The sequence below is a fragment of the Euleptes europaea genome, chromosome 15 (genome assembly GCF_029931775.1).
Source record: "Euleptes europaea isolate rEulEur1 chromosome 15, rEulEur1.hap1, whole genome shotgun sequence".
Classification (NCBI taxonomy): domain Eukaryota; kingdom Metazoa; phylum Chordata; class Lepidosauria; order Squamata; family Sphaerodactylidae; genus Euleptes; species Euleptes europaea.
The window spans coordinates 48,183,611-48,203,833 of record NC_079326.1 but is presented as its reverse complement, the minus strand read 5'-3'; the positions used below and the strand labels follow the sequence as shown (position 1 = coordinate 48,203,833).

General features: G+C 40.6%; 1 protein-coding gene across 2 annotated transcripts in view; it reads left to right on the top strand.

The window, feature by feature from the left end:
• The window catches only part of ADAM23 (ADAM metallopeptidase domain 23), a 77,277-nt gene that overhangs the window by 46,802 nt on the left and 10,252 nt on the right, over positions 1 to 20,223 (top strand). Inside the window, exons 19-25 of one of the 2 annotated variants that reach the window (XM_056861632.1) lie at positions 662 to 712; positions 1,371 to 1,434; positions 2,519 to 2,624; positions 4,025 to 4,144; positions 4,882 to 5,050; positions 6,300 to 6,411; positions 19,911 to 20,001. In XM_056861632.1, coding sequence (XP_056717610.1) covers positions 662 to 712; positions 1,371 to 1,434; positions 2,519 to 2,624; positions 4,025 to 4,144; positions 4,882 to 5,050; positions 6,300 to 6,411; positions 19,911 to 20,001 — 713 coding nt within the window. The remainder of the gene's footprint in view (positions 1 to 661; positions 713 to 1,370; positions 1,435 to 2,518; positions 2,625 to 4,024; positions 4,145 to 4,881; positions 5,051 to 6,299; positions 6,412 to 19,910; positions 20,002 to 20,223) is intronic. The other variant, XM_056861633.1, reaches the window with a different exon arrangement.

Below are 20,223 nucleotides of genomic sequence, written 5' to 3'. Positions count from 1 at the left end.
CCTTTCCTTATCTGCTGTAACTCAGAATTTAAAAGACGGCTTGGATAAGAAGGGGGAAAGATTAAAGTGCTTTTTCCAGTACCGTAATGCCTAAAATCTACTTTGCTGCTTGATATACAAGAGCTACCAAGCGCAGCTCATATTTATATTGTTTTGCTCTTCTAGTGAATTAAAACATTGTGGTCTCCCTTGTCTTATATCTAGTGCCTTTTCCCTTTGTCCATGGATATTGAGTTAGCAGCTACACAAATGTTGGGGGGAAACCCTGGAGTTTAACTATGTTTGGAGATTTAATGTGAGGACCATAGCAGAGGCCTCAGTGACAGCAAGTCAGGCAGCGAAAGACCGAGATGGAGATCAAGGAAAAGGGTGAAACTGATTGGACTTGGAGGGGTTGGGGGATAGTGACCCAGAGCAGGGAGGAGAAGGCAACAGCAACTGGGGGGGAGGGAGTGGGATTTTCTTCCCCGACAAGTTCTTGCAGTATCTCCTCTTGTCTAACCTGTTAATCAACTAAATATCGTAGGGCATACATAGCATTTCTGCTGCCTTACTCTCTTTGTGTTATCCTCTTTTGTCTCTCTGTGCCAAGTATACTCAAGATGCTGGGTATTGGCCCATAATTCAAAACTTTGCAAATAAACTATTTTTTTTCTTTCAGTGCCCTCCAAATCTTCATAAGCAAGATGGATTTGCTTGTGATTCAAATCAGGTATAAAAGTCTTTAAAGCATTTCTTGCTTAATATCGAGCTGGTGTTGTAGTGTTATCTAGTGACAATATTCACTGGACACAGTTGCACAACATGCCTGTTCCTTCAAATTCTTCTTCATAATCTAGAAGTGCACACGCAGTCTGGGGAATTTGCACAGGCAAACTTGTCTCCCCCAGTGTATAGCAGCCAATAAGCTTTTATCAGTTCTTGTAGGTTATCCGGGCTGTGTGACCGTGGTCTTGGTATTTTCTTTCCGACTTTTCTCCATCAGCTGTGGCAGGCATCTTCAGAGGAGTAACACTGTCCTTCAGTGTTACTCCTCTGAAGATGCCTGCCACAGCTGCTGGTGAAACGTCAGGAAAGAAAATACCAAGACCACGGTCACACAGCCCGGATAACCTACAAGAACTGATGAACTCTGACCGTGAAAGCCTTCGACAATAAGCTTTTAGTTTGCGCTTTCTCAAGGAAAGCTCATTTGAGCTTTCTATCTTGGAGGAGACAATGCAAAATAATCCCATCCCCTCTAAGGAACAAACCTTTGTAAGGAAAAAAATCTTTCTACTTTGTTAAGGTTAACTCTTATTTTAACCTCTGGCTTTTAAGGAAAAAGCAAAATGTATAATTGTATTTACTGTTTTGTTTTTTAAATTTAGGGACGTTGCTACAGTGGAGAGTGCAAATCAAGAGATAATCAATGCAAATACATTTGGGGACCAAGTATGTTGGATTTAAGTATTCTTTATTCCTATGCATTTCTTTCTCACTTTGTGTTGCTAGCTTTGCAGTCACTAAGGTTTTCAGTTGAAATTGCACTGTGCAGGAAAAATACCTATATTTAAGGAAAACGAAAAAATACCTATATGTGAGTATGTTTTTAGCTTTATTTGGCATTTAGCCTTGGAAACATGGTGGATACAGCCTGTGACAGGTCTTTCTTGGAATCATACAAATGTATTTAAGGTCAGTAATAGAAATAGAGCCACTGTGGTGTAGTGGTTAAGAGTGGCAGACTCTAATGTGGAGAAGTGGGTTCGATTCCCCACTCCTCCAAATGAAGCCTGCTGGGTGACCTTGGGCTAGTCACAGTTCTCTCAGAACTCTCTCAGCCTATTCAGAGGCAGGCAATGGCAAACCACCTCTGAACGCCTCCTGCTTTGAAAACCCTGCAGGGTTGCCATAAGTCACCTGCGACTTGATGGCACTTCACACACAATAGAACATTTTTTGGTATTCATCTTTTACTTTTTTGTAATTGGATATGTGTTCATATATATTTCCACACAGGACTCTTACCTTCTGAGCAACAGATATTGTAAGGCATGGCAAATAGAAATAAGCTCAAAAAATGGTCATTCAAGTAAATTGGGGGAAGGGTTCAACATACACCATTTTAAATGTATGCTTGGGATATGAGTTGGAACAGAATTGACTTGCTGGAGTGGATTTGCAGAAATAGGATTGCATACCATGACTCAAGCACAATCTGATTTTAACAAGTCAGGATCTCCCACTGTTCTTTTCTGCCCCTTCCTGCTTATATCTTGGAATAAAATTCCTAAGTACCATCTTTGTGGTTAAAAAAAAAAGCGTTTACCCAGCATGTATACACACAGGAGCAAACCAGAGCCAGTTCCAGATTCCTAATGAACATGCAAAGGATGTTAACTTTAAAAGTTTTAGTCTGAGAATTAGCACTCTTGAATAACAACAATTCATATTATTTTGAAAACATTCTAATAAGAGAAGACTTTGCTTGGCTGATTCTGTTAGTAGAAATTAACATTCTCATTTACTTCACTAGAGGCTTCAGGGTCTCATAAACATTGTTATGAGAAGCTTAACACAGAAGGTACAGTAAAAGGAAACTGTGGAAAGGATGGAGATAAGTGGATTCCGTGCAACAAACAGTAAGTTTACCTTTGTAGAATTGTTGTGTATGTCATGGTTAGGAATTGTTGGCACTCTTCAGCGCAGTCCTACGCAGTGGTACCCAACTCTATGCCCACTGAAATAAATCTGCATAGATTTGCACTTTCAGCCTTCTAGGTTACAAAAAACATTTTGCAGATTGTAAAACTCGCCCAGTTTCTATGTCAGCTCAGAGATTGGACAAAAATACAGTCGCTCAACCAACTCAGAGATCAGAGCAGATGTTATGTCACTTCCTTCTACTGATCCCTGGGACTTCCTGCCCTTGCTGTTGTGGCTCTCCCTTTCATAGCATTATTATCAGAATCCTAGGAATGGTAGAGGTAGGCTGAGGGTGTTTCTGTCTGACTTTCCTTCTCCTCTAAAGACTGTGGAATGGTTTGCCTGACAGTAGAGCACTGTGTATTTTACTGCAAAAGAGTCCTATATTAACTTCCTATCCTACATGCTCTGCATTTCAGTCTCCAGTTTAGGATATATCGCACTGTATTAGATGAGATGTTAAATTACTTGAAGTTTCTGCTTGTTTTGAGAACTGCAGTGCATGGCCCATAACTTATTTTTATTTTATTCCGTTTATAACTCTTTCTCCCCCGACCCAGGGCAGTTAACTTCTATCGTCTGCTGCCCTCAGCACATGCTTGAATTAAATCTCTATCTGGTATATAGTCTATACTGTTTTGTTGTAGTTCTTCCCACAGTCAGGAAATGCTTTGTTAGTCTGCAGTACTTTGACTTCTGTACTGTGCTGCTATGTAAAATACAGGCCCTGAAAAGTCTTCATTTAAGCTTAGGGATCTGAATATATGATGCTCTAGAATTGGTTGGAGCCAATGGTGTCATCAGCAAATGTGCAGATGTTTGCTGCACTCTCCTTCCCCTAGTAGTACCTTCTGTCTCAGGAGGTTTGATTCCTGGGTCACAGAACCCCCATAAATGAGCAGTCACTTATTTAGGGGGGGGGGCTGTAATTAGGTGGGAGAAGGGTCGTCACCTTCCTTTCTGTTCCACAATTTGCATCTTCACTAATGCCTTCCTGACCTGCATGGTTGTTAAGTCTGTGTAGGTCCTTCAACCCTGGGAATCTCCTTTTCTGTAGTTAGAGGGGTCTGCTACAGAGAGGGGAATGGGGTCAAAATCAACATCAGCCAACACGTTACGCTGATGGTTCACTTGATCCAACTCCTTGTATAGTATTACTATTTTTTTTGACAAAAGTTACTATTCTGTGCATTAACCCTTTTCATTAAAATCACTTTAACTTCAGCCGCTGATCACAATGTAGGCAGGTTTTTTTTATTGTGAAGGCATTTTTCATCATTGTAATCTTTTACCTCGACATTTGCTACTTGACCATTTCTTGGCTTTTATTTTGCAGTGATGTATTCTGTGGATTATTGCTTTGTGCAAATCTCGATGGAACGCCACGAATCGGTCACCTTCAGGGAGAAATTACACCAACTTCTTTTTTCCATCAAGGTGTAGTAGTAAACTGCAGGTGTGTAGTAGTAACCTTTGTACTGTGTATTAAAGACTGTTGTCTTGCATTCTTTTGCAAAGAATTAAGATACGTTTTAGAAAGCAACTTTTTAAGAACTAAAATGAGAGGTAGGCTTGATAAAATTGGCAGATGTCACACATGTAGGCAGGACAAAAGGTGTAATCACCAAGCAAGATATTATGGTTTTGGATTCCCTTTTGTAACTCTCATCATCACCATCAATATGTCTAATTCTCAACATGGCCAAATCAGTGGATACTTAAATCCGGAGACTTTTTTTGCACACCCCAAAAGTAAAGCCAGAGGGACCATGATTGTTTTCATACTGGGAAGGAAAGAGGTAGAAGTAGGAAAAGGGAAGGTGCTACAGGGGCTTTCAGGGAAGAGAAAGAGAAAATAGTGGGGGAGGGGGAAAGTGAGACCCCTCCCCCCAGCAAGTCCTTGCAGGTCCCCTGCTGATTAGTTCAGTAATCCTTGTGGTTTTGCCATTGACTTTAGAATCGCCAGAATTCTTTAATCTTGTTCAGTATAACATAATGCATTTGTACTTTAAAATATAAATAATTATCCCAAGCAGCAAACGTGTGTACTAATACAATAGCAGGGATAATTTATGTATAATTTTAGTGCCTGTCTCTCAAAGTGGATTGAGATCATAAATGTTGAGGGGCAGCTACATACTTTTTGTGGCATTTCAATTATGGTAACAGAAGTTTTGACATTTCTTCTTGCAGTGGTTCTCATGTACTTTTAGATGACGATACAGACTTAGGGTATGTGGAAGATGGAGCTCCATGTGGTCCTTATATGATGTGTATGGACAGAAGGTGCCTGTCCATTCAGTCCTTGAATATAAGCAGTTGCCCTATTGGTGTTAATGGAAAAGTTTGTTCAGGACATGGGGTAAGTCCCAGCTAATATATTCTTGTATTTCTAGTTGAAAGAGCAAATGGGCTGGATCCAGTGTACCATTCTTCAGGCACAAGGACTTCTGCCCACGGAGCACAATGTTTTTCCTGTTTTTTGTCATTTTCTGTGAACCTGCTGGGTTAACTCTCATCATCTTTTTCACTCAATCTCACCTAATTCCCGTTCCTGTCACAGCCCTCATTCCACATGATGTTTGTCAATGCAGGTTCCACAATCTCCAGCATAGACTTTTTGGTAGTCAAAAGGAATTCTCTTCTCCTTTTTCACCAGTAGGAAAGGTGAAACTCTTACTTCAAGGTTACTTTTAAACTACTCTTCCTGATGAACAGGGGGGAGGGTACAAAGTTTCATCACGTTTTTTTTTAATGTATTTATTTTTATTTATGATTTTGACTTCTATGCTGCCCTTTCCAGACCAAGTGAGGCTCAGGGCGGCTCACAACAGATTCCAATAACAATTAAAATCACATCAAATTACAAGTAAAAATCCTCAGTATCGCTTAAAATCCCAACAGCGCCCTTAAACCATAACAGTAGCAGGGAACCAATTAAAGAGGGGAAAGAATAAGGGAAGAGAAGAACAATAAGGTACTCTCAATCAGGGAAGGGATGGGGAATAGTTGGTAAAAGGGAGGGGAAGAAGGGAGGCCAGCTATGATGGAAACCGTTACTGTCCTTGGTGGAAGAAATACCTTTTTGACATGTATAAATATGCAGTGGCTCCCTAGTCAGTGTGCAGGCATTGCAAAAAATGCTGGTGAAGCTGTGTGCGCGCATTTTTAAAAGCGTGCTTTCTTCTGACAGAGATTTAACTCAATTTTGGGGGGAAATGAACGAATCAACATTTATCCATAGAAGCAGCTTCTCGGAACAGCGCCTGTGTATCAAGATGAAATCCCAGCACTTTCTCATGCTGGCTGTAGCATGCCCCAGTCCAGTAATTTACATATCAGCGTGAGTGCTCCAGAGTGCTCCCTCTATGCAAAGCACTTCTGTTTTGAATGCTGTCCAGATCCCGTCATATGCTTGAAGGAATGCAAGTGTACAGCAGGTGCTCGTCTGGGTGCAAAGACATATATTCACACATTGGAGAGCATCCAGTTGTTGGTTTCAAAATATAAATGTGTTGTGTAAATAGCAGTCCTTATTCCATTTAGTAATTGTCACCTGTAAACTGAATATACTTTAAAAAAAATTAACACACGCTAACAACTTCTTTTAGGTATGCAGTAATGAAGCTACATGCATTTGTAATAATACCTGGGCAGGTATGGATTGTAGCATGCCTGATACTAGAAGAAAAGAAGACCCAGAAGCACCAAATGTACCAAAGGGTTTGTGTGATTTCAGTTTTTAAAATATATTTGTATAGTATATGGTATTGGACAGGAGGATGTGAAACAAGAAGATTATACACTCTATGTGTTTGTGTTTCTGGACAGTTGTAAATATTGCTCCAGAGATCCTTCTGAAAAAATCATCAGCATAAAAAGCTTTTTCTGTCTTAAGTTGGTTTGTTTTAATAAAAAAACCCTAGAAAATGTGTTTTAGTGCAACTAACATCCGTTGATAATCATACCACAGTATGGCTAGTTAACTCCTAATAAAGTTGCTGGTTTTCCATTTGGATTTCTAATAAGTTCAAATAAGAAATCGTGGCTTTAGGTTTACTTTAACATCCCAGAAGAATTTGAGACCCTGGCTGTTTTGTCTAGCTGTTCTCCAGAGCAGCTCTCATTCATTTCAATGTAGAACTTCTTGAAAAATTCATGCCTCTTGTCTTCAGTTTAATTGCTTTCATTTGTGACGAAAACTCAAAACATACTTCTGAATTCTTTTAAAAATTGCATGTTTGGTAGAATTTTTTTAAATGTAAGTGTTGCAGTTTTAATGGGCTTAAATATATTTTAAAAAACACACAGAGGCCGGTTATTTGCCCCAGAACTGATGCTTTTGGAAAGTGGGGTTTTCCCTCTTTCCACGCAGCCTCGTGGTGCATTCGTTCACCTGCCAAAGGTTTCCTGTCTTTTTTCCTATCTTTCCCAAATCTGTTTTTGCTGTGAAATTTTGGGGGCAATTGCAGCAAAGCCTGGATGGCTGCAGTGTGGGTGGGACAGTTTGGATTACTCTAGTACGGCCCACGTGGCATCCATTATCCCCGCGGCAGCCGTTTCTTCACCCAGGGGCTTTTAAAAATAGGCAGTTGAATGTCGTAATGATGTAACAATCTCTGTCTTAGGTTCTCTGAATTCCTAGCTTTTTTAAAAAAAAGTAAGTCTTTAGCCCCTTTCGTTAAAGATCCTCCTTTCCTCTTATATCTCCATAATGAAAGGTTTTTTTATGAAAGCTGGAAATTCAAAGAACCTGATATGATAATCTGTATATTGTTACAGCCCTATACTGATATTCAGTTGCCAGCTTTTCAGAAAAAAAACCCTGACAAAGCCCTGGTGGTATGCGGGGGGGATAGTCACTGCTGAGGGACTGGGGCAGGAAACTACCGGGGAACCTGCCATGTAGACACCATGCTGTATTGGCAGCTGCAACATCATCAGGGAACCTACACAAGCTGGTTGGTCTTCTTGTGGAAACCACGAGCATCTCGCTGTGGTGATTTGGCTCCGCCAGTGTTTCTGCAGGCGGCAGAATTTCTGTCCTTGGAGCATGACTTTCTCGCTTACCCCCTCCCCTGTTTCTGGGGTGACATTTCATGGGACATGAAATTCACGTATAGCAGGAGAGGGAAGGTGAGGAGGTTGTACTCCGTGGGTGGAAAACTTTACTTTGCCTGAACAAACACTTCGGGCATTCAAGCAAGTGACCCTTGAGGGCCAAAGGACCTGTTACTTTGTTTAGCAAGTTGGATTGGGTTTCCTTGGACCCATCTTGCTTTCCCTGCAGTCACACAGTGTCTGCTGGGAAAGGCATGGTTTTTAAAATCCGCAGGATCCCAATTCTGCTCGGAACTGCAGCATGGAGGGAGGAGGGGCTCACACCTTCCCCACCTCTCCTTCCCCCCTGTCAGAATTTCGAGCAGAACTGGGCTCCTGGGGATTTCAAAAATTGTACCTTTCTTGGCAGCTGCTGTGTGACTGCACAGAAAATGAGCTGAATCTGGGGAACCCCAAGCCAACTTGCCCCAAAACATAACATGTAGTTTGGCCCTAAAATGTATAAGCGAAAATTCACATAGCAATAGCTTTCTTTCGCGGAATAAATCCATTTAGAAATGTGAATATTTAAAAAAATTTGGTAGTGGTTAATGCATCCCTCTGTGTACATCTCTCACCTTCAACCCTCAGAACGTGATGCCTTGCTTCTGCCATAGCCCAAAATTTCATAAGCTCCTTTTATTATTCGGTTACCTTTAGCGTTTTTGTGAATATTATGCAATTATATACGAGCTGAGCTGATATGAAAGTGAATTTAATTATGGTGGGTGTACTGCATGCATGGAGTCCCACTCTGTACCATCAAACTAATGGAGTCAAGGAGGAAAATGGTAATACAAATCATTAAAATAATTGTACAGTAATACCTTCTATATAGCTGTATGAAGCAACATTGAAGGAGGTAATTATAGCACAGTTCTAACGGAGATGTGTTCGCAGCATCTTCCTTTCTTACGTACAAGTAACATATGAGGGCTGACCAGAGGAGGCGCTGGCCGACTGCTTCTGTTAGGCTCCTATGCTGGAGTCATCCAAGAAGTATCTCCATGTCTCCTTCTACATCAAGGCTTCTGCTGCTCCTGTTCCTCAGCCCCACAGGTCTTTTAGGAACCTACGATGTGGGCATCAGATGGCTCACCTGCCTGCAGCCGCACCACACCACTTCCTGGCCACCTCCCGCCCACATTCAGAGGTTTTTGAAAGACGTGTGCAGCTGAGGAACAGGAATAGTAGGGCTGACCGATACTTGCCGCATCAAGCCTTATTGAGAGAGCTGCGGCAGCCTTGAGAAGAGCCAGCATGGTGTAGTGGTTAAGAGCGGTGGTTTAGAGCGGTGGACTCTGATCTGGAGAAACGGGTTTGATTCCCCACCCCTCCACATGAACTGCAGACGCTAATCTGGTGAACCGGGTTGGTTTCCCCACTCCTACACATGAAGCCAACTGGGTGACCTTGGGCTAGTCACAGCTCTCTTAGAGCTTTCTCAGCCCTACCTGCCTCACAGGGTGTCTTGTGGGGAGGGGAAGGGAAGGTGATTGTAAGCCGGTTTGATTCTTCCTTCAGTGGTAGAGAAAGTCGGCATATAAAAACCAACTCTTCTTCTTTTCTGTTGTCTCTGCAGCTCCTACTGAGGCCTTGTTCCTGAATTGTGTAGGTCTTTCCTAGATCTCTGATGTGGATGGGAGGTGGCTGTGCTGCCGATGGTGGTGCCACACCACTTCTTGGCCACTTCCCACCAACATCAGAGGTCTGTAAAGACCTATGTGGCTGAGGAACAAGGCAGCAGGAGGTGTGGTACCAGTGAAGAAGGCCTCCGAGAAGGAAGCCTTCGTTTGGAAGGTGTCCTGGGTCGCTCCAGCATGGCAGCTTAAGAGAGGCATCCCTTCTCAACCAGAATGAAGAGCACCGTAACAAAACAGCACTATAGTTGTACAAGGTTTTCCTGTATTAAAATTGTTAAAATATTTAGTCAGAGTTTCAAGAAGAGGAAAGTGAGGGCTGGTCCCAAGCACTCATTCAGTTGTTTGGAGCTCTAAAGACGCTTACAGATTGTAGTAATAAAGGGAGCCCAGTCTTCCCAATGGTATGTGGAACCTTTCACCTTCCTCAATGGATGGTCTGTAGCACTAGAATGTGACACTCCTGAGGGACTTTATTTGGAAGAGGGACTTTACCAGTGTTTCATTACTCAAGACAGATTAAGCCAAGGATAGGCTCTCCTGATTCTCATAGATGTATTTCTAAAACTGTCCCAGAAGGAATGTAATGCAGTGCTTTGGAACCCTCTGGTGGGTTTGGGTGAGGGATGTGCAGAAGATTATAATGTGAACTTAGGAAACTCCTAGATTTTGGGCATCCCATACGGTATAGCATAGGTAGAACATATGCGGTGGGATATACTGAGGAGAAATGGAGCATTGTGGCAGAAGTATGCAGCATGATACTGAGAGGAGATTAAGACCAGCATCCAAAGAAGAGGTATGTGTATTGTGCATGTAAGGGAACCATTGTGTAGCTCGTGTTTTGCATTGTAGCTTCACTGTCACAGTTCCCAGTGCTGAACAGTCTGCTATGCAGTTAACAGGCAGCTTTTTACTTTGGTCATGGGACCTTATGAAACAGTTCATTTAAACTGCAACTAACTCTGGCAAGTATACCAGATGGAAGTAACAAATCCTGGTTTGTGTAAAACCCAATTCACTTGCTATTTATTTGTGCTCTGCCTTGGTAGGGGGCGTGTCCTTCATAGGCTGCCATCTCTATGGACTGACAACTACAAGGCTTATGAAACTGGCTTATGAATTCAGATGTCATAACAAAAACCAGTCAGTACAAACGGCAGCCAGTCTGACATCCCCTTTTGGTGCCAACCAATGAACTCTTTGGACCATCTGGATTTAAATGTCACAACTAGATGTGGCTTGATTAAACCATGGCAGCAAACCCATGGTTTATTGTGATGTTTGGATGACACCTAGCTGTGTATGTGGTTATTGCCCGTGCACGCATCTCTCTTCTTTGGACCCTGCCTAAGTGAGCAAGTAAAAGATGCTGATCCAGGACTAGACTAATGGTCCATTATCTTGGGGTCAAAATATTCTGAGTCTGCAAAGGCATCACATTTCTCCACACCATGGAGGCATGCAGAATCAAAGCATTCAGGCATTTTTCTCCCAGTGAATTTTTATATCTAACTAGATAATAGATCCTATCTGTACTTTTAAGCGCATAAAATATTTCCCCAAAGAAAGAAATACCAGATTCAAACAATAAGGACTGTATTATGAGGACTTAGCACTTGAGTAACTCCAGTTTTGCAAACCCCCTTCTAAGACAATTATACTATGAATATTGTACTGGGAGATAAAATAAATAGATAAAATATGAAGGCAAGGAGACAAATATATATAACCAGAATAATTTAAACCCGGTGATGAAGTACATTAATTAAAATTTTGCCATGTATTCATACACATGCATTGAGTTGGATCCCAGTAACCCCCACTCATGAAACTAGGCTTCCTTTCTATACTGCTGTCTCCCACCCCCAAATACCTGTAAGGGACAGTGGATCCTCCTGAAATGTTTTAGATCCAGCATGTGGTGGGAAGGGGAGATCCCCAAATGCTATTATAGTTCTCTAGTGACATTTTTTTAAAATTTTCAGAATTTAACAGAAGCCAAGTCACATGTTTTAAAAGATATTGTTCCTGTGTGTTTCAGTAGATTGCTGTGGTGTCAAGAATTTAAATAATTTAGCAAGTTTTCCATTATCTGAAACTATATTACAATTTCCTATTATAAAATTGCATTCTCGTTCTGGCCTGTTAATGTGGAAATAGTTGATGACTAACTTCTGCTCCTCTTGCATTCTTGTTTTTCTTTGCAGATCCTTCTTCATCCATCTCTTTTGCCTCCTACTGTAGTTCATCATCTAAAATATCAGTGTTCATCAAGTTTCCAATGCATGTAGTTATACATTTCTTCAAATGGAAATATTTAATTAACTGGTAGATAACAGTATAACGTAGCTGTCAGTTTTAAAGGGCAGGGATTTTTTTCCAGTCATCTAAAAAACAGATTGATTCTTGGTGGCACCAGGTAGCAGATTTAACTGTGAAATCTGGATCACCAAGTAGCAGATTTGACGCACAATCTAATTTTGTAAATGTTTATTTTCTCGTTTAAATGCTATTCGGTGATCCTATGTAAAATATACTTTTAAGTTAAAACAAATAACTTTTTCAAAGCAGCATTATTTATATAGGTGCCTAGCAGTGTGAAATTATGCAGCTGGATATTGCTGTGGAAGTTCGAGGGTTTCATTATAAATTGCAGTCACAGAATAATGGCGCTATGAAGTTTAGGATGCAGAGTTCCTGGTCACCTTAAAAGGAATTCTGAGAAAATAATTTATCTGTCCTATGTGAAAATACAAAGAACTTTCATCTGAAAAATTGTTGAATCTCTAAGTATACTTTTTCATATTAACTACCATAAATTAAAATGATAAAAATCCCAAGGTTGGATCCCATTAGTTGAATAGACCCCTTGGATTCAACTTGATTTTTAAAGAAATCCGCTTATGGACACTTTAGTTGCAGCTAAGTGCTGTATTTGTAGCTCCAGCTGTGAATTACAATTATTTTAGATATTTGTTCCTTTTTGAAAATGTCATAATCAGCTTTCTCTTTGCTATTGAAAAAAATCATAGTGGGAAATAAATTACAGTTCAATAAAGCAAAAAGCTCATTGTTGGAAAGAATGCCAATTTTTAAATATTTAAAATAAAGAGCACCACAGGGGGGGAAAGTCTTCAAATAGGGCATGTTCAAATTCCATCAGCATTGTGAATTTCTAAATTTAAAAGATGACTGCATTAACATGCATTTGGAGTGAATACGGTTTGCATCAGATGCCTCTGTTCTTTTCTTCTCAGAGACGATCATAAAGGTTTCACCCCAACGTACAAATCCTATACTAAATTAGCAACTGAAAGGAAAATCCATGTTTAAGTTTCTTTCATGCAGGGGATAAGAACATAAACAGAGTCCTGCTGGATCAGACCGGTGATCCATCTAGTCCAGTATCATGGGCTATATTTGTGACCAGAGCATCCTGTTTCATGCAGTGACCAGCCAGTTGCCCTGGAGGGCCAACCAACAGGGCGCAGAGGCCAGGGCCTTCCCCTGATGCTTCCTCCTAGCACTGGCATTTACTTCCGCTAGAAGTGTAAGTTCCCTTAAGTCATCATGACGAGCAGCCGTTGATGGACTAGTCAATCTGTCTTAATACTTTTTAAAGCCCATTTCTGCTAGTGGCCATCACTATGTCTACTGGCAGTGCATTCCACAATTTAATCATTTGTTTATTAAAGAAGGTACTCTCTTTTGTCCGTCCTGAATCTGTTCCCCATCTATGTTCTAGCATTATGGGAGATGGAGAAAAAAGTTCTCTCCGTCCATTTTCTCCACCCCCTGCATAATTTTATAAACCATCATGGCCCCCTTACCATTTTTTTCTAAACTGAAAAACCTCCGTTTAGCCTCTTAGTCTTTAGCCTTTTCTAATAGGAAAGGTGCTCTGGCCCCTTAATCACCTTGGTTGCCCCCTTCTTCATTTCTCTCCAGCTCTGCAATATCTTTTTTTGAAGTGTGACGAGAGGAACCAGACCCAGGGTTCCAAACGAGGCCGTGCCATAGATCTGTGGGGCTGGATAGTACATGCGTGCAGCCCTCATGGCCATATGCTCTCCATCCCAGCCCCAGTTGTAAATCAGCAGTGCTGATTTACAAGTTCAAGCTTGGTGCTGGGGAGTGTCCCTAAGTGTAGAAACACAATATAGTGTCGTCGAGGTTGCCAGCCCTAGTTTTTTGGGGGAAACTGGACAGCCTCAGAGGGCAACAGTGGGGGACAGTGGCAACAATGGGGGTCAGTGGCACATGGAGCAGTAAGTAGGCAGGTTTTAGAAGGTGGCAATATTAGTTGCTACAGCAAAAAACAAACGAACAGTGAAGACTTGTGGCTCCTGAAAGATTAGTGAATTTATTTAACTTGAGCTTTCAGGGGATTCATGTAGTTTGACCCTTGGAGTCAGGTACTGCTTGCTCCATCCAAGGTGTTGATTACCAAATTGCAAGGCTAGAATTACATACAACCCACCTGTACTGTATCTAGGGCATGGACTTGTGGGATGCTGTAGGAGCAGTCCTGTTGCCTGGCACTCCCCACTCCCTTCTTGAAGGGGACAGGGATGCACCTTCTGCACTGTTGCAGAAGACGGCCCATGGCTTTCACAGCTGTGGTGGATCACCCTTTTAGTCGGTTTCACTTTGTGACTTTTAAAAGGCATTTGCATGTTTGCATGTTTTAAGTAATTATTACACCATACTTTTTTTAAAGTAAGTATTTGGATGCACTTAAGGCGATATTGCTGAAAACTTAATAATAATTGTGCTCGTCTTGTTTGCTCGGCTTACTGTTCGGTATATTTCTGACAGCACAAGAATGTTTTATGACTTGCGAGGGTTCCATCTATGAATGTGTTTAAAGAGTAAATAAATGTTATAAGGGGGGTGAGAGAAATCCATTTTTCAGTGGAAACGGGCACAGATCCATCCTTCTGTGGCATAACTGTGCTCACGGGAAGGTATCAGGATGTGGCTTGATAGAGCCAGTTGCCCTTCCCCAGTGGCTCCTCAGCGATGTTCACAGCAGCCATTATTTTCAAGAGGGCCCCCCACACTTGGCTTTCCTATACACATGCAGCTGTCCCTCCCCCTCCTAGGACCCAGGCCTTTATCGTGTGCACTCAGAGCACCAAGGGTGGCTGGATGCGCATGTGGGAGCCAAAAACAGGCCTCCTCTTAAAAGTAAGGGCTGTCATGCTGCAGCCAAAGGCCAGCCAGGGAACAGAAGGGAGGAAAGGGCACCCCTCTCCTACATGCAGCTGTACCCAGCAAGGGTGGACCTGACCTTGGTTTCAGGGTTGCCAGGTTCCTCTTCGCCACTGGCAGGAGGTTTTTGGGGTGGAGCCTGAGGAGGGCGGGGTTTGGGGAGGGGAGGGACTTCAGTGCCATATTGCCAATTGACTTCACAGCCAATTGCCAAAGCAGCTGTTTTCTCCAGGGGAACTGATCTCTGTCTCCTGGAAATCAGTTGTAATAGCAGGAGATCTCCAGCTAGTACCTGGAGGTTGGCAACCCTACCTTGGTTTACAAAACTGTTCGCTCGCTTTCGCCCTTTCTCAGTTGAGCTTTTAAATTGGTGTTTACAAAACATTTACATTCAGGTAAATATAGTCTCCTTTCAATCCATGTTTCTGAAGCTGAACTGAGTGATCTGTACCATGAATTATAAAAGTATTGAGTCATGTTGAGGTGCCATTTAATTTTTCTTTTCAGAAGTCTTCTGTGTACGTGATAACTTTTTTTAAAAAAAATCTTCCCTTTTCCCTCCACACAGTGAGCATGGCCACTAACAGGCTTATAGGTGCAGTGGCAGGGACCATTCTGGCACTGGGGGTGATTTTTGGAGGCACAGGGTGGGGAATAGAGTAAGCATTTTTCTTAGTTTCAGAGTTGTATGTTTGGTGCCTAGTGTGTGAGGTAACCGTACGCATCGGAGCCCTTTGTGTACTACCCCATTAGCTTTGTGTTATGTTGTGACCGTATTTGTCATGTGATTTGAATGTGTCTGTGTCATGTGATTTGCTCATGCAGTGTTTAACCCTCTCCTGTCTGGGACAATGTGGGGCATAAAACAATGTGTGTGAATTTTTTTATCATTGCAAAATAATACAATTCAGTGTTTATTTGTTTTTAGTTCTCTAAATTGCAAAAAAAGAAAAAAGAATTTTAAAAATTATTATTGCAAAGTGTCCTCCAGCAGGCAACTTGGACTACTTCAGATAATTTGGTTTATTGCCATTGATGACGGGGCAATCAGTGGGTAAAATATCCAAGCTGAACAATAAGAAAATAGCTCTCCTTAAGAACAACAGGATTTGAATAATTTTTGTTGTAACAGTTTTTGACTTTTAAAAAAGGATTTTCAGTTCCCTTAGAGCAGTGGTTCCCAATGTGGGGCACACGCCCCACAGGGGGGCAATTTGGTTTTTAAGAGGGGCAATTCGAGAATGAGTTATTAACAGGAAATATTTTGCATTTCTTATGGTTCTAGGGGCCTCATATGCAGTATATAAATATATATTGTGACATACACATTTTTAAAATTAATATCAGAATGTACACGGCGATCAGCTGGTGACAATGGAGAGGGGGAAAGCCTGCTAAGAATTATATATCACGGGGGGCATCAGGATTTTAGAGATGCTTAGGTGGGGCATGGCCAAAAAAAGGTTGGGAACCACTGCCTTAGAGAATAGTTTTCTATATTGCTGAATGAAAGATTTATGCTGTGGTCCACCCGGGGAATCTGCACAAGAAAACATCCTTCTGCTTGCAAAGTGAATGTGTGTATAAATATGGATTGGGATGTGTGTATCCTCACTAGCATCACACTTATCTGGCTCCTCTTGTCCTGACCAGATGCCTCTTTTGACGAGTAAGGCCCAACTAGAGCTGGACCAGAGGCCTAAATATTGATGTCTGCATTCATATAGCTTTGAGAACAACAGCTGGGATTTTAGCTAGCACACCAGTGTAATCCTAGATAGAGTTACACGCTTCTAAGTTTGACTTGAGTGGATTTGGAAGGGTATGATTCTGTTTAGGATTGCGCTGTTAGTGTGCTAACAACTGGAATTTATACTTACACCCCTTCTGAGTGCATTGACGTCAAGGTTAGAAAGGATGCAACTGTTTAGGAATGCACTGTAATTGGCATCTGTGCCATCCTTTCATGGACCTAGAGTAATCATAGGATAAAGACATTATTTATAAGGATATATTGAAGACCTTGTTTTGATTGCCATCGGAATGAGTTTGGTTGTTTTTTTGGGGGGAGGGTGTCTTTTCTTTCCTTTTCTCCCCTTTAATGATGAGTTGGCTTGGATAGGAATTTGTTTATAGTATCCAACAAGTGGTTTTGCTATCAATCAGTTATCATAGTAATTTTAAAATGTGCCCAGATAAGGCATGGCAGTCTGGATTGTGTAAAAGTAAGAAGTGACAATGGCACTGGACTGGCCTATTTGAAATGTTACATAGTTCATGTTGCCTTAGTAACAGTAGAGGTTTGTTTTATTTTCTGTTATTTCTACTAGAAATAACTGCCCCATGATTTTTCAGAATGTAATTTCTTTACATAATATTTAGTCTGTATCTCATTAAAGTTATTAGCCCACATTAAGCCAGGATTTGGGATCTGTGCTGCTGCAGAAAGTGCATAGCTTATTCAAATTAGGACAGATGTTCAAAGAGAATTTGTAGCACATTTCCTTTTTGAGGACCAACTAAAATGTAAAAAACTAAGCAAGTTTTTTAGTTTATCAGAACATCAGGCAGAATGTTAAGGAAAATAAAAAGAGGTAGTTAGAGAGAGAAAAAATGTTGAGCATCATAGAGTGCAAATCTTCACTTTATAATAATTTAAAATATAACAGAAAATGTTACACAGACTTAATTGGGGTTGGTTTCCCTACTTCTACACATGAAGCCAGCTGGGGGGTGGTCTTGGGCTAGTCACAGCTCTCTTAGAGCTCTCTCAGCCCCACCTGCCTCACAGGGTGTCTATTGTGGGGAGGGGAAGGGAAGGGGATTGTAAGCCGGTTTGATTCTTCCTTAAGTGGTAGAGAAAGCCAGTATATAAAAACCCACTCTTCTTCTTCTTCTTTGAAGAAGGTGGATCTCAAGGTAACAGACAACTATTCTGTCTTTGAAAATATGGAAATCAACAATTATTTGGATCTACCTCTAGTGCCAGTAGTAATTCATAATCCTTTGAAAGGCAGAGCATTAAGGGAGATTAATTTACATCAGGTAAAAGGTCAGTAGAAGTTTAATCAGATACAGTAATGTGGCTTGGGAGGTAGCATGTTGATTTCGTCTTAGGAGAAGTCCTATTATTAATTGGTAGAAAGTCATCTTCCTCTAGGTCCAGGATCCCCCTCTGGACAGCTGAATTTCATATACCTCAAATGAAACTGAGTTGATTAATCATTTCTATCTGGAATTTTTAAACTCATGGAAAATATTCTCTTCTTTCACAAGAGAGAGGTTATTCTCTTCCTTCACCAGAGGTAACAAAACTCTTCATTCGCTGCACTGTGCATGCATAGATACATTGAGTATATGTATACATATATACTCAAAGATACATTATTTCTCCTCTGTAGTACCCTGTAACTGCATAGAAATCACTCTTGCTGTACTGGGGTTAGTATGGAATAGAAACTACATAAGATAGAGGATTTGCATTTTCCAGATGTTCCTCCTAAAGAGTGTAATGACTTTATGTTATTATCTCATTAGCTGTCCTCTTTTGGGGCTGCAGTGAGAGGGGGCAGACAAAAAGGCTGTCTCCATGGTTGGAAATCCTTCCATGATTGGAAACAGAGGAGGAAGGAAATGGTCTATAAGGTGTGGGCATTGACCACTGCTCTAAACAGGGAAACATTCTCCTTTCTCCCTTCACAGATAGTCAGCACAATCGTATTTTGCAGTGCTGACAATCTGGAGATTAAGTGAATATGCCTCTCATATAATTATGCACCAGTAAAGGTGGCAAAAGTTTACTTGTTGATGTTACAAACTCTTTAATCTATCCGTACTACTTACAGGTGACGAATTTTCTGTTGCAGCACACTTTTAAAAATCCCTATAACACAAAGAAATTGTAAAATTTAAACTGTAGATAATTTTTCCCATTTACTGTTGCAAAGAACGCTAGGGGCTGAGTGCTTTGATATAGGGTCAGATATTGTACCCCAAAAGGTCTAGTAATATACAGTTCTTTACAGAAGTCTGTGATAAGTCATGGAATTAGTGCTCTTGAATTATAAATGCTGTCTAAAAATGGAATACTGGACTAGTCCCTTAAATTACCCTTAATTGCCTTCTCTCAGCCTCCTTTTTCTGATGCTCTTTTTTCTGTTGGGTTTTCTGAGGGAATGCTCTCTGAAAGTGTTTGAACATTAACAGACATGAAAATGTGGTTTCTAAAATGGTCAGTTCGTTGTCAGAATAGAAATATGCACTCAGTGCCATAATGGTTGTTTAAAGAACATTTAAATGTTGCTATATAAGTTTATATTAGTTTAAGTTAGAATTGGAAGCTTCGGTGGCAGCATATATTCTGGTAAGGAACTGGTGTGCTCATGCAGACAAGATAGAAAATCTAATTTCTTTTAACTGTATTGCAAACAAAGAAGATCAGTTATGGTCTTTGGTGCCTCTCAAGCATTCAGTTAATCTTTAAAAAAAATTAATCAAAATGCCTAAAACAAACTAAAAAAAACCCCCAACTTTGTCAGATTTTTGTCTTACCAGAGAAGAGTGCTTTAATATTTGGAATGTTTCAGATTATTCAATCGAGCACTCTTCAGCCTACATTTCTTCAAAACAGCTGAAGTAAAGCACATTTAAAGTCCCCTTGTTTTAAATGGAAGAGAAATTCCTCTCTCATTGAAATCAGTGAGTGTGCTTGTTTTTTGGCTGGAGCATGTCCATGATATTAGTTGAAAATACAGGGTAATCATAATTAATCAGTTAATCATAGTCTCCTTTTCAACAAAATTCTATGTGCCTGCTAAGGGGCTTTCAGTTCAGTGAAATAAATGGGAAACAAGGCCTTATATATTTCACAATTTCAAAATTACTGTGAAGAAGAGTTTAATTTAATTACTAAAACAATTTCTCAAGCTGCTTCGATATTAGGTATAACCTTTATTTTAATTTTAAACGGATTTCCCTCTTTTGTTTAGGCAGCCTAGATAATATATTATTGGTGTTTTAAAAACAGGTGATACAGAGGTATAGCATCAAAAACAAAGCATAGAAGAATTAAACAATGAGCAAAAATTTTGTTTACTTTTTTCCTTCCTGTGTATTTTTAAAAATAAATATGGCCCATTTAGTGATATTGATGTTAAAATAATTTTATAGCACACTTATTTTTAATTGCTTGACTACATTTCCCATGATGTGAATTAATTAAGTGGTTGGTTCTTATGTCTTTCTTCCCATAATCCTTTGTCACAGGTCCTAGCGCCACCAATCTTATAATAGGTTCCATCGCTGGTGCCATCCTGGTAGCAGCTATTGTCCTTGGGGGGACAGGATGGGGCTTTAAGTAAGCAATGCCGCATGTCTTCTCTTCAGTGGCTATGGCATATCTCTCTTCTGCTTACATCACTAAATTTTGAGTTCCTGCTACAAGACCTCTGGTAATGTTTTATTGAAACAATTCCATATTTAGTAAAGGGCCAAAAACGTACTGATTTTTTAGATCCTCAAAATGTCACCAGGATGCAAAGCCATATAATAGTAAAATTATGAAAAAATGAGCTTCATA